The following is a 15,061-nucleotide window of genomic DNA, read 5'->3' on the forward strand; positions in this document are numbered from 1 at the left end:
CTATTACTGACAGACTAACAGACTTTTCTAAAAGTATATTAAGAAAACTTTAAAAAGCTCTGTTAATACTACACCACATAGCAGATTCTCTCTCCCCGCCCTTCCAGAAGCGTGCGCAAAGGGAGAGCATTTTAACCTAGCATTTTATTCGCATGTTTGTATGGTCACTACGTTTTAAGGCTCACTTACGTCCCCTAATTTTAAACCCTTAAAATTCAGCTGCTGCTCACGCAAGGAGAATGTTGAACTTGGCAACTAAGTCAACCCTAACTTCAGTGAAGAGAGGAGTTACTTGGCAGGTAGAGTGATGTCAATATGAAATCATTTCAAGTTCCTAACAAGTTCTGTACAATGCTTTTAAAATGCCATTACAGTTGAACTGTGCTATCTAGCTGTTTCTCTAGGCTATGTAAACCATCTTTTAAATACTCTTTGTGAAGGAGAGGCAGTCTAGAAAGGTGCTTATCAGTCAATCCAACAGAATGAGACAATGAAACCTTTGTCAAGGGAAGAGCAAACAGCCAATTCCAGGAATTACCCACATTTCCATGCAGAGATATCTTTACAAGCCCCAACCCCCTCGGGCATGTTTAAGACACACGCTTTCCTCCAGACTGGCTTTCGAAAAACTGGCGAACTGTTGCTCAGAAGCTCGTCCCGCTGACGAGCTGATCGCGGTCTTTGTAGTGCGGGGGTAACCCCCTGCGGCTCGAAAGGTCACGGGCACGCCGTCTGCTGCGCACCGGGCTCTCTGCTGCGCCGAGGAAAGCAGCGCTCGCGTTCTGTGCCACTTCCACATTCCCTTAAACTTCCTATGAGTGCAGAAGACATTTGGCGCCACAATAAGGTGGGGAGCAGGCTGTTCAGAGATCAGGCGGCGAACAGCCTCGGAGCGCCGTGGCATTCCTGTGGCACTGGGGATTAATACCAGAATGGCTCCATCAAGAGCAGAGGAACGTAATCAAGGCCACGTGTGACGCCTGCAGCCCTGCCATGTCCTTCCAACCCTGCTTTGATAGAAAACGCTCTGCTCTTACGTCGCTCCTATGATTCGGGTTAAAAATAGACTGGTACCGCACTGCATACGTCAGTAAACCACCCAGAAAATAAATGTGTTTATCTACAAAGACATGTGCTCCTTCTTTTATAGAACCAGTGGTACTGAACCAAATTAATCCCACAACATCCTTCTGGCCCTCATTGGAGACACAGGCTCTATAAATGTGGGGGTGGGGGGGTGGAGTAATTTTTGTCCTGTTCTTTTATAAACATATTTAACACTTCATGACGGGGGCAGCTTTGTCTCCAGTTTATTTTTTAAGGATATTTGCTCCCTCCTGGCCCCCATCTTTACGACATACAGCAGGGTTTTTGTGGTCTTGCTTAGAGTAAAGATGAAAAGCGATTTCCCTGCTTTCAGCTACGCGTAAAAATGTCAACCGAGAACATTTCCCTCAATAGTAATGAAATTGGCAGGAAATCATAAATGCTTGAAAGTGTTACTGATTTAAAATAATAATCATCAAATTTCCCCAGTCAAAATACAAGAACATTACAATGAATTCCCTACTTGGGGAGGATGTCATCTGAGAAAAAAAAAAGATCATACAAAGTGCTACCATGGAAACTGATTTATAAGAATCTTTATTCGGTTTATGCATCTGGACACACTGTGATCTTGATGAAGAACTTCCTACTGTTTGTTTGGGGAAAAGCAAGAACCTTATACCAGGACATAAAAGGGGCTGGGGGGGGGGGCAGGGGTGATGTCTTCATGTTCTCCGATACACTGCGACATCAGCAAAAAACACACATATGAACAGCCTAAAGATGGCTTTACATTAAACCCCAGCTAATTCTACTACATACCACAAATGGCATGCACCAATATCCAGGCATTTTAATACCATAAAATATACTTTATTGGGTGAAGATATCATTCCCATCAGTAGAGACTGATTCACTTGCATACAAATTAACAGCTCGTACAGCACAGTAACACGAACCACAATGTCGAATACAGGATTAGATTTAATGGGAAGAGTGTGACAAAAGCCAGAAAATGACTAGCAAAGACGTAGACAGAGCGTGGCTGGTGCTGACGTGAGCATAGCACAGGAAGGAGGAGGCTGTGGAAGTATCGTGCAAGAGGGCAGCGAGGCATTCGCTTACTCACTGGGGTACAAATGACATTTAAACTGGTGGGGGGAAGGGGGATCTCCAGTAAACACCTGGATTGGGCTTATAAAACACCAGCTTTTTCTCCTGCTCCAACACCAGTTCCAAATCCCAAGCACCACTCTGCAGAGATCCAGTCTTATCACAAACAAGAGCATATGAATGTACCTTTCATGACCAGCCTGATGGACATACTACAAAGCGTTCAGAAAGGCAGGCTCAGTGTTCTGTTCCCCTTAAGTGGTTATTTAAGCATAACAAGCTGGTAAGTGTGCTGCTTTTTCTACATGGACAGAAGTAACATAACTAGTATATGACCCGAAAAGGCACCAACGCAAAAAAACCCTTTAAATGCAGTTGGGGGGCGCTGCTCTTCCGCATGGAGAGGAGCCAGATGGGGTGGCTCGGGCGTCTGGTCAGGATGCCTCCTGGACGCCTCCCTGGTGAGATGTTCTGGGCATGTCCAACTGGGAAGAGGCTCCAGGGAAGACACAGGACACGCTGAAGAGACTATGTGGACGAAGTGGCCGGGAAACGCCTCAGGATTCCCCCGGAGGAGCTGGACGAAGTGGCCGGGGAGAGAGAAGTCTGGGCTTCCCTGCTTAGACTGCTGCCCCCGCGACCCGACCCGGAAAAGCGGTCGAAGATGGATGGATGGATGGATGGCTGCAGTTGGAGGTATTAAGACATCATCCAGTCACTTGTATGATTGGTCCAGTCTGAGCCAAAAGTACTTCAGAGGTCTGAAATTTGTCCTGACAGACATGTAAAGATTCATTAACAAATCCTCAGGCGAGATACATTTGGATGCTGTTTATTCGGCAGTTCTGCAGAAGGGTAAATGATGCGGAAGTGCACTTCTGAAGGAATTTCCAGTTTTCTACAGGACAGTCAATTCATAAATACTCTATAAACCAATGAACATTTCATTTTTTTTTTGAAAAATTAAATTACTTTTTTGTAGTGCACATAGTGTGGGGGGGGGGGGGGGGTGTCAGAAACAAAATATAGAACATCTTCACTGCCCCCCTTCCCACAACAAAAAATAGTGGGACAATGATTGAAATGCTCTCCCCAAAGCCCTTCTTCGGAATTTCCTTCTTTAGGTAAATCTCCCCCCCCCCCGAGAATTCACTTCCAGCTTTGGTTTACATAGCAGCATGGGAGGGGGGATGAACACTATGACTGCTCTGTAAGTGTATAGATAATATTCTTCCAGTCAAAGACCATCGACAGGAATTTACACATCATATATTATACCACTGAATATCAGGAAATGTAAATTAGGTACATAGAATCACAACACAAAAATACGCATTAATATATAAATCATCATCTCCGGAATATGTGTAACTATATACATCTGGTATCATCCCACCGCAGACTCTCAGAGCTTCTGGTTGCAAAGCGCCGATTCTGCTGGGAGATCTGAAATCCCAGCAATGTTGTTTACATATTCCAAGTATGGCGAATTTCCGGAAAAAACGGCATTCTGGGAAATATCGCCCCTCAGCCATTCGGCACGAGGGCCTACGGGAAAACGTCCAGATCACAGGGAACAAACAGCGGCTCATTTTACCTCGTGCAATAATGAGGACAGTCTGGATAAATAGCAGATAAGGTCTAACTTGAGCCTAGGCCCATGGTCACAGATTAAATTAAGCACAAATTAAATTTGCCAGGCGTGCAGGGTTTGGCCACGTACGCAAACGATTCGAAGGGGATGAGATTTCCAGGCAGAGAAAGAATCCTTCACCATCCACATGCAAGTGACACCTTTGGCAATATTTACTTGGTTTTTTTTCCCCCCACATATACAAATCACAAAACTTGAACTTATTAAAAAAATAGTAAGTTCTCAGACTGCCTGCATCACTGACTTTAAAATCCTTCTTATGAAAGATTCATATTGCAAGACACGAAGCACAAAGACAATCATTTATGCTCTGCGAGGCCTGATGAGAATTGAGCATTGAGGGGTCTTCCCTGCTCACACTGTAATTCGCTTCATACAGCCAGAAAGGACATGCTGGTAGGATATTTGGTGGTGGAATCACATAGTGGTTGAGACAGCCATTAAAAGAAGCGACTTATAGTCCTCATGGTCAACCCGCTGGTTTGTTGTGTAATTGGCTGGGTTGTCTCGTTAGTCTGCGTTTTACAACAAAATGCAAAACAAAAGGATGGAGAAGGGGAAAAAAAGCAAAAATTACCGACACAACGACAGTCCATGGTTTTGCATCCTGTACAGACTTTGAGATATTTTCGATGAATGTCCCATGATTGATTCCTTCACCTGAAAAATGTAAAAAGATATTAAATTGTTAAAACAGCACTAGTACCGATCCATGGTGTCAATCCTGTACCATGTGACAAATCCGGGTTACATTTCCCAGAAGCTCCCGTTAAATAGCTGGAACTGTTCAGCTGCATGGTTCAAACTATGTAAGTTGCTAACGTTGTTAGCAACTATTCTTTTGGGAAACAGAACCAAGGTCATATCAGGCTCTTTGACTTAGAGTAGTTTTTAGGTTTTTAAGTCTATACAAGGGATTCCTCTTTCCAGCTGCACCTTCTTCACAAAGTCATGGCTGTATTGACCCTGCAATGGCCTTCAAAAGCTAGAAGCAAACAAACAGCGTCAGCTCCAGATGCCATAAAGGGCTGGGATTTTATTGGAGAGTCCAGGCTAATTTAGCTGCTTCTTAAGTTTCTCATCCTGCAAAAGCTGAGAAATTTGCACCATTTCTATCCGTTTGCCGTGGATCAGCCAAGAAGGAATTTCACCACAAAAAATTGGGAAAACAGGAAGCGGTGTCTCACTGCCAGGAAGCGTGGTCAGGGTCAGAGAACAATAGATCGGGCGGAAGGGAGAAGGCGAAGTGTAACACACACAAACCTGACGCCACATCACAACTTTCCAGTGAAAGACGCTTAAAAACACGCCTTGCGAACAATCCATATGGCAAATTCTTATAAAAAGTACATGCTAGTAATCGTCTTCTGGCATTTTAAACTGTCTGATGTCATTAGTGCTCACAGTCCTGAAACTTATGCCCAATTGATCCACACATTTAAACATTTACACATTTGGAGCGATGCAAGGCATCATGGGTTACATTGTAATACACATACATATATAGTGCACTGATTTATTGTTGATTGATTAGATGCAACTTGGGGGGAAAAAAAACATGTACAAAATATGTACATATAAAAATGGTGGCATGTTAAAGGATTGCTGCCAAGAGAATAACTAATTTGAGAAGCAAGGATAAGTGGGAACAAGGCAATGCTGTAGTTGGAGGAGAAGAATTTAGAAGGGTCAGTCCCCACTGGTCTGGGGGGGCTACAAAAAAGTTATTCAGAAATTACGTGACAACAGTCAAATGAGATGAGTAAATTCCGAAATGTTGTATAGGCTGTTACATTTACTTTTTAATTAGATGCTGACAATGTTGACTGCTAGTGGTAATATTGACAGCATTCCATCCATCCTATAACCCCTTATCAGGGCTGGGGGGCCAGGGGAGTTGGGAACACCCTGGACAGGGTATGTCAGTCCATCGCACGGCACATATATGTTCACATTCTTACGAAACACAACATTCCTACAAGATTAATACTAGTTAAGAACAATTAATGTTTAAATATTTGAAAGTACCATGGAATATTATGGGCAGACCACCCAAGCACAGAATTTAGCTGGTGGTTCATTAATCTACTCTGACTTTTAAGTTAAATGAAGCCTCCATTCATTTTCTTGTATTGTGTCTCTCATATGGCGTCAGCCAAAACTCATTTTATAGACAGAACAAAGTATTCAGAGCAGGCACAATTCTTGTGCTTCATGTGGACTGAGCACATTTCACCGTTCTCTCTGTTTGACTGATCTAGCAAGACCGTTACCTTTGCAACCGTCTTTTTTCTTTCTGGACAAAAAAAAGACGTAACGTATTAAATTTGCAATATTTTCATCATATGTGAGTATATAGCCTACATATGATGCGGCATATATTTAGGGACAGTTTTATAGAAAAAGAAAGCTTTCGTTAAAATATTTCCGTTTTTCTTAAAGGGCTGTCCATACCTGTACTTCACATCAAAAATGGTAGAGTCATCTTCCTCATAATTCTCTTCGTTTAGAGGTGCCATTTCCACCCGTTCGGCAGGAGTGGTAATTATATCATACTTTCGTGTTTTCCTTATCTTCCTCCCGGACCTACAACAACAACAACAACAACAACAACATGCACGACATGAACTTTTTTAAAAATCATCTTCATGCATCTGCTACAGTAATAAAAGCATGCCAGAAAGTCAGAAGACCGGCCTCACATATTTAAAGTAATAATATTGTGACATAAATAAGTATTTATATAAATAGCCTACCCAGCGTAAACAAAGCCTTATACACGGTCTATAACAAATTTTCAATTACACACGTAATTAAAATAACATTGATGGTAGTGATGGTAAATTATCTGTTTTTTTTTTTTTTTCCAAAAAAAAAAAAACTGTAGTTATCACAAATATTTTTGAGCGAACGCAGGTCAGTGCCATAGAGATGATCTTCTAAATTAACTTAACTGTCAGACAGCAAAAAAAAAATCGGAGGTAAACCTCAAGGTGTAATTATTTTACAAAAAGGGTAAATATTGTTTTGGTGTATGCTGCGTAGGAGAGCACACGATCACACACAAGATAAAAAAGTGAATTTTTCTCATCTCTGGCAAAAATGCTGCGGTAAAACATTGCGCCATATGGAGCACTCTAAGTCTATTATGGTAAATCGATCATTAAATGCTCTCACCTGTACATTTTGATGACCAGGCAGATTATTAGAAAAACGGTGAAAGCGCATATAAAGATGACTGCGCTCTTTAGCGTCGGCAGGTCGTTGGCGATGGAGTAGATGCGGGAGCCGAAGGGCGCCGAATGGTTCGAGCTCCGGTTAAAACGCGCGCCCTCTGCCATCGGCGATGCGGAGTCCGGCGTCGCGGCAGGTGAAGGCGCCGTTCGCAGCTCGCAGGACACTTTCCAGGCAGCCGCTACGAGCAGGCAAAGCGCGATCTGCAGAGGAGTCATCTCGCTGGGAATCCCACGCCTCGCTCTTTGCTATTTTATGCAGCAGATATACCGTATATGCGATTTCTTATTTTGAAGAAAAAACGCACTTTGCCAAACGTATGGATTTGCTCTTTAAAAAACCTCGGGATTTAATTTTAGCTGATTTCTTTTCTGCATCATATCCACAAACTTTTTCTGTTTACTCGTTAGCAGAAAACTAAGCAATCTTTGACACGTGCAAAGCGGCGGTGATTAACATCTTTTTCTGCTTCTGCAAGGGTAATTCCCTCTAACGTGCGCAGCCTTTGCCTCTCGTGGGCCAACTAGTCGGCGGCGCTTTCGCCGTCCAGTTTAATTCGCGTTAACGAGAGGAAATGTGGGGATTACCTAAACCCGGAAGGGCTCGTGACAGACGCCGCGTGAAACTCCCCGATGACGTAGGACTGTCCCCCGGTGTCTCGAGCGACGACGTCCTGTCACCTTCATTACTGTCCGTCCCTTTGGAATTCTTTTAATTTCCCGATGCTGGGACAGACGACATTAACTCAAGCTACATGTATGGCGTAGAACCGCCGTTCAAAATTTTATGAAAAGCCTTTGCATTTTTTTATTTGACAGGTGAAAGTATTGGTTAAGCCGTCTTATAATAAATGTACCGAAATATAAAAAACAAGATTTTGCCATCACGCAGGCAGAGTAGTGTATAGGAAGGCTAAAATGAATGCCGTTGAAATATTAAAATGGCGATCCTGGAAAAAAACAAATTTCGGTTTTCTATCTATCTATGAGACATTTTGATTGGGGTGGCAGGATCGCACCGTGACTCTTCTGTGGTTCCGCTTAGAAAATGTCTCATCATCAACAAGGGTACAACCCCCCCCCCCCCCCCCCCCCCCGATTATTGACAGTAGTGTAAAACTCTTAATGTGGCTTAATATTTAAATACAGCAACTTAGGAAAACCATAATTATCTCACATTACGCTGGGAAAGTATAAGCTATTGTGAAATTTATTAAACTGTAATCCAAACACAAAATTATAAAATTCACCTTGCACTATTCATCGCTATTAAAACCCAATTCTAAAACGGCAGAAAAAGCTCACTTCTTGTACGTCTCGCTGGTTTTAAGTACTATGTATTATGTTAACAGTTGCACGAAACTGTACAAAATTATAATATTAACGTTAAGCCTTCTGAGACCTTACAGGAATTGGATGCCTTTTCACCTCTGTTAATTATAAACCCATTATATCTTACAGCAATAGCTTAAGGTAGCTTAATGCACCAAAACACCAACACAAAAAAATGCACTTGCATTTCCACGTTGTTTATTATTATTATTTTTTAAATCTTTGTTCTCCTATTGACCTTTGGCTTTATATTTAACTGAAAGGTAAAACAAATCAATTGATTAAATAATTGAAACATATCTCTTGTAATTAGTATTTATGTTCCCACAAACAGTGGCTGCTTTTTGCCAGCCAGATTTCTAAATATGTCTTTTACTTTTCATGTTATATATTTTTCTTGGTAGTGTGATTAATATTCATTATTAAAATTAGCCCCATGTCCAGCTTGTAGGCCTATATGGTTCAAAATGTAAACAATCTGAGTCATGACTTAATGACCAAGGAAACATGTAGGCCCTGAGGTATAACCAGAAGAGAATTACTGATATATAGGCATTACAAAAGAAATCTTCTGTTTTCATCAGTGCATTCATTACAAAATTAGCATAACATGGGATGATCCCACAATCTGCAATAGAATGTAAAGCATGTACATGTGATTAATCTCCTTACAGGGTTACCAACACTGGTGTGACACACATTCAGACTCTCACGATCAGGCAAGAAATCTTACAGAAAATCTATATTATTCCATTAAAAACCTAAAATCAGCTACATCCAAAGCATTGGGGTAGTTTGCAAACCATACAGACTATTTAGAGAGTAAATAAATTGTTACATACATGTAAATGCGTGTGCATGTGTGTGCAGACTTGTCTCATACTGAAAATTTCACCCCAGCCAGTAGTCTACACTCTTAAGCTGTGTATTCCATGCAGTGAATTGTGTGTGTGGTACCCCGTTTGTTCTTCACACACTATGGGCAATACAGCAAATTCAGAACAAAACAGAGAGAAATGCTCAATATCATGGCCGTCATTATGTCCGATCACTCAGGGCTAAGATGCCCTTCCTTCAAAATAAACAAAAAAAAAAAAAAAAAACAAGCCACAGATAAACTTGACTTAGCCCCTGGTTTCCTGTTCAACATTAATGGTTTATTTTCATTTGGCAATCCTTGGTTTAAGAAATTTGAAAGCCCCGGCACGTGCATGGGAATGACAGCCACCGCCACAGTAAGGGGAAGGGTCACTTCCCATCTCCAGAACAGATTTTTTTTAGTGCCTCAAATCCACCTCGTCAGAGGCAATATTTTTCCGAGGTTTCATCCTAGAACTGCACTTTTCTCCCATCCGGGTCTAGGTGATATTTTGACTGCAATGCATTAGTGACCTGCTACGGTTCGCTCTGCATTCTGACAGTCACAAATCCGGATAAGCCGCTATTAAAATGGTGGAACAAACGCAATAAAATCCCATGACGGTACCACTAGATGGCGCAGCTTACTTTTGTGTTCGCCAACACGCCAATTCCGTAACGTTTATAAGTAAGCTTAATTGTGCAATGATTTTTGTGGGATTTTCCCGACGTGTTTAGGAATTATTTTTATTTTTATTTTTGTTTTCAAATCATAAGTAAAACAGTCCCATAAAAGTTATTCCATCCATCCATTATCTAGAACAGGACTCAGACAGTACAAGGTATAAGTCAAGGGAACATCCTGGACAGGAGGCTAGTTTGATGAAGTGACGTATAAAACAACCACTGCAATATAGCTATAGCTTTATCATATCCAGTAAATATCAAATTAGTTTAACCTGCAAAAAAAATCTAAGTAATTGGGATAGCATAGATTCTTCATTGTCCCTATAGGGAAACGATTTTTCAGTGAATAACACGTCAGACGTCACTGGCGTGACAATTCCATCAGGTTAAACACAGTACGTATTACACCAGTACCCTTAACACAGTACGTATTACACCAGTCATAGCGTAATATAATACTGTACCTCATGAAAAAGTAGACTAAAGAATAGACTTGTCACCAGTATTGCACATGCAGAAGCCTTCAGTATATATGTTTAAAAACTTGTCACTGCTCAGGCCCGCTGTACAGTCAGAAAACAATCAAGACCCCATGTTACCGTTCAGGTGTTTATTTAAGAAGCTAAATGCTTGTTGTATAAATGACTGTTTTGTCAAGTTTCTATAAAAAGCTGGATAGTGGTAACTTCAGCCTGAAGGTAGCATCTGAATGGTAATAAAAATGGGTGCCTAGGTTCTTATACAATTAAAATGTGATATGTATTATTACAAAAGTTTAAGGGAAGGGTCTCCCCATTTCATGAAAAAATCCTCTGGCTATTTCAGTGTCCTTCTGCAGTCCAAAGACGTATAATTAGGTGAGATGGCGCCGAAATGGATGATAGTGTGTGGCTGTTTTTGATTCCTACTGCAGATGCATGGGCATTCTGTCCATGGTGGGTCCTATACTGACCCAGGATAAGGGACTGAAGGATGGATGGCCATTATTATATTGCTTGAAACATTATTTAAATGTAAATATTTCTGTAAAAATAATCTACTTTAGCCACCGTTTTCCATGTCTATGGAATTTCCATGATTTTTTTTTTTTTGCCCATGAAGGATAAATTCTTTAGGTATTCATATATTTGTCTCATAATTAAGAGATCCATCTTCCTGTATGGCGCCTACCCCAGGCTGAAGAGGGAATAAAGCGGGGCTGTAGCCTGTAAATCCATCAAAAATGTCTTTATTTAGGTTAAGTAATTGTCTGCTATTTATATCCCGCTTCCACTTGTCGACAAAGAGTAATTGTGCATCTCATCTGATGTTGACTATATACATTTCTAATTTTAAATCTTAAAAAAATATTTAGTTATTCTACAAACAATAACATAATTGTCTTTGCTCTCTGGGAAAGCGAAATGTACTGGCGGAGGAAACAGGCAGCAGGGCTGCACAAGCACAGGACTGAGAGACAGAAGGAGTCTGCTGGAGAAACCGCACAAACAAGAACACCAGAAAGGGTACGGAAGTGGGGGGGGAATGAAAAAAAAAATGTAAAGAAAAGACCCCGACCGAGATAAACAAACACAAAACCACATCATTCAAATGAGGTACAATTTTTAATCTACTGATAATAGTTGTTTTAGTACTTTAACATGGAGTATTTATTGTTGCAAATATTAAATGCTTCATGATTTACAATGAAATATTTCATTAAAAAAATGAATACTGTAGCAAAGCCAATACTATTGACGCCTATATCACTATAGTGCAATTAAATCTAATGATAAATTGGAGTAACAAATAATGAGATCAGATTCAGCTACAGTGGCAAAATAAATACAGCCTTTGCAGGCTTCATGGACTCCATTGCCTACGTGGCAATAATGGCCGAGAGGTGAAGCGAGCCGCGGCAGGAACCTCGATCAAGCCCGATCCGGTTGCGGTTGCTAGGTTACCAATGTCGGTATGTCAAGTATGAAAAGCGTGAGGCTTTAGACGACGCGAATGGTAGCATGCAGTTGTACAAACTGATCAGTGCATGTGTCAAAACCCACATGAACTACTGTTTTGTCGTCTAAATGTCTTAATAGTGGATATAACAGTGCAGTAATTTTGCTGTTAGATTTTTTTATATAAAACAAGATCACTATAACGAAAATATATATGTATTTAGACAATAATAAAATATTTTTATTTAGTGTTCGGAAGAAAAAAAAACATGAATGTACTGCGCAACTTCTGTGTTTTTGAATAGTCAAGTGTTTCAGCCGACTGGATTATCTTAAAGCACTCCTACGCAACAAGAATGAAACCATACAGGACTGTGGAATTAGATCAGGTTTTCATTCCATTTATATTACGTCAAGCAATACGTTTATACCATACACACACATACAAACGTCACCCATTAGTGACAGAAATAACGTAAAATACTGAAAAGATCTTTGCATTAAAGTCCATAACCAAATTAATTAAATACGATAATATAAAACCTAATAAAAGAAGCAACGTGCTTGTTTTTTGACTCAGCTGAGTGGGGCTGTAAGTAAACTAGTTAATTATGTACTTATTAATACAGTGCCTAAAATGTTTGTTGTTGCTGGGCTGCGGCTGCTCCTTCGCGAGCCTATGACAGTACAGCAGCAGGAGTCGCGCTGATTGGTCGATGATGGGGGTGGAGCCACCCTGCTTTCACATATCCATATAGGGGAAAATGCTGCTGCGAAGGGACTCCGCGAAAAAATGGCTGCCATGAGCAGGACTGAGTTATTATTTACTGAATTACATTTTGGGTTTCTCTTAAAATTAGTGCATCTATGTAAATTGACTGTTATAAAAGCAACTGTTGTAGTTTGTAAACCAATGGTACCCCTTGGAGCAATGTGCTACTGAATTAAGTAAAACATTGTAGGAGTTTGAGACATAAACTTACTGGTCAAGGTCTTTGAATAGCATTTATAAATTTAATGATTAATTATGATATAGTACCACTATTTATTTGTTCAGGTTGTTCAGCCTGCTGCATGTGCCCAGATCTGCTTAAGAAAAGCAATGTTTACCCTTGGGAGACTGTTAGTACGTTCTATTGATTTACGTTGGTATATGCAAACTGAAAGTTTTTAAAGTCATGTATTTATTATTCAGTAGCATGAATAGTTTTTAAGTAATGTAATATTTTTGAAGAAATGTAATATTATTAATATGCCCATGTCAAATAATACTTAGTATTAAATGGAAAGCTATTAAAATAAATAATCATACATTGTAAATGTGTCATGAACATTACATTGCATTCGCCATGTTGTGTCACGGTTTAAGCCCTGGAAGCAGACGCACTTCAGGCTGAAGAAGTCGCGAGCCGACGGCTCCGCGCGGCTCCCGGCTCGCGCCCTCCACCAATCCGCGCGGCAGTGCAGAAGGGGCGCCGGCTCTCTTCTTCCCAGCATGCCTGTCCGGCGGAGGAAGCGGTGCTCGCTCGCGTGAAAAAAAAAGAGAGAGACGGGCTGTATGCGTTACGGAGGACAGATGGAGGGAGGGAGAAAGAAAGAGGAAGGAAGGAAAGAAAGAGAGAGAGGGAGGGAGAGAGAGAGAGCGGGCGAAAGAGAGAAGGGCGGACTCGTTAGGCAGCCTTACACACACACACACACACACCCAGAGCAGAAGATGGCAGGGCAAGCAGGAGGCGAGCCGACGCGAAAAGCACGAGAAAACGGGCAAAAATCGGCAGAGAAACCGTCTCTGCGCCGCACGGATGACGGAGGGGGACAATGTGCCTGGGAAGTTAGGGTAAGAAACGTAAGAACATCGGTGCATTTGTTATTTTTATTTTAATTCGACGCCTGGCGGAGATGTGACAATATGGTGGAAAGAGAGAGGCTTTTACAGTCTCGAGTAAAAATGGCCATGGTCGGTGTGTAGCCAGCAGGGAAAAAGCGGCACTGAGGGCAGACTTTCTAACAACGCCGGGTAATTTCTGCGGGATGAAGACGGGGGGAAAAAGAGGCTTTCTCTTCACTCTTAAAGATGAATAAACGTGGGGGGGAATATGTTTATAAAGAAAAGGGAGAACTTGTAAGACAGCTTGCTACGCATTTTTAATGTGCTTTGTCCTTGGCTGTGCAAATGTCCTTGTAGGAATTAAACAGCAGAAAACTGCATTAAATTAAGAGCCTAAAACCCAGAAACGTTGCAGGGTGTGAAACGAAAGTGATATGTATATTTGGAACAACAACAAGATGATTTCAATACACATTTTAGAGGGAAAGAGTTTTTGAGCTTTTTCAGCCTTTATTTGTGCAATATACAGTCAGTAAAACGTGCATTTTCGACTTGTATAGCTGTTTGAACCAAGCTTAAATTGCAGTTATTTGGCAATTGTGTCCAGATACAGCAGTCCTTGTCATGGGTTGTACATTTTAAATTTGTTTAGTATTTAACTGAATTTATGGTCTAGTCATTTCACCAAAAGACACGAAAAACGACGTATTCATTTTAAATGTTACTTAGGTTTAGATATTGTATAGGAAATGTGAAAATGATAGTATTTCTCATACGTTATAAATATATTTAAAGAGTGTTTTTCGAAGTTTATAAAATAGGGTGTTGGCTTTTAACTCTTTGTGGTACAGTTTAGAATATAATACAACATGATTTACAGAAAATAATTAAAAGTCCACAATTTCAGTTTATAATCTTGACAGTGAAATGCAGGGTCATGAATGAACACTGTCTACACATTATCACATATTTGGGACTATCAAAATTTGGTAGAATTTAATAAAATTCCTCCTAAAAAAGATCACACCACATTTTTTTTCAAGGTCATTATAGGAGGCTATTATTGGCAAATGCCAGTTTAAAGACAGAAAGATGCCTATATTGTGATATTTGAAAGTTTTCACAAGTACTTTAAGGTTCTATATTATTTCTTTCCTTAATGATGTTGCTCTGTTTCCTTATTGTTAGGAGACTGGTAATAATTTTCAGTTCAATATATCAACCACCTTCCATTCAGTCAATTTAAATGTTTTGTACATCTTTTCCATAAGTTATTTTATTCAGTCCCCCTTTAATGGTTATCTTCCTATAAATATTGAAACATATTGTGAATTTTGTTATTTATAGATTTTGAGTATATATGCCTTGTTGT

At 40.4% G+C, this 15,061-nt stretch overlaps 1 protein-coding gene across 1 annotated transcript; it reads right to left on the minus strand.

Moving 5' to 3' along the window:
- Nucleotides 1-1,616: 1,616 nt before the first annotated feature.
- fam174b (family with sequence similarity 174 member B) lies at nt 1,617-7,685 on the minus strand. Its single transcript, XM_023815366.2, has 3 exons — nt 6,992-7,685; nt 6,269-6,400; nt 1,617-4,474 (listed from the first exon to the last, which is right to left on the minus strand). Exons 1-3 carry the CDS (start codon nt 7,264-7,266, stop codon nt 4,471-4,473), a joined length of 411 nt encoding a protein of 136 aa, XP_023671134.1. The 5' UTR covers nt 7,267-7,685; the 3' UTR covers nt 1,617-4,470.
- Nucleotides 7,686-15,061: the final 7,376 nt, after the last annotated feature.

The sequence above is a fragment of the Paramormyrops kingsleyae genome, chromosome 13 (assembly GCF_048594095.1).
Source record: "Paramormyrops kingsleyae isolate MSU_618 chromosome 13, PKINGS_0.4, whole genome shotgun sequence".
Lineage (NCBI taxonomy): Eukaryota > Metazoa > Chordata > Actinopteri > Osteoglossiformes > Mormyridae > Paramormyrops > Paramormyrops kingsleyae.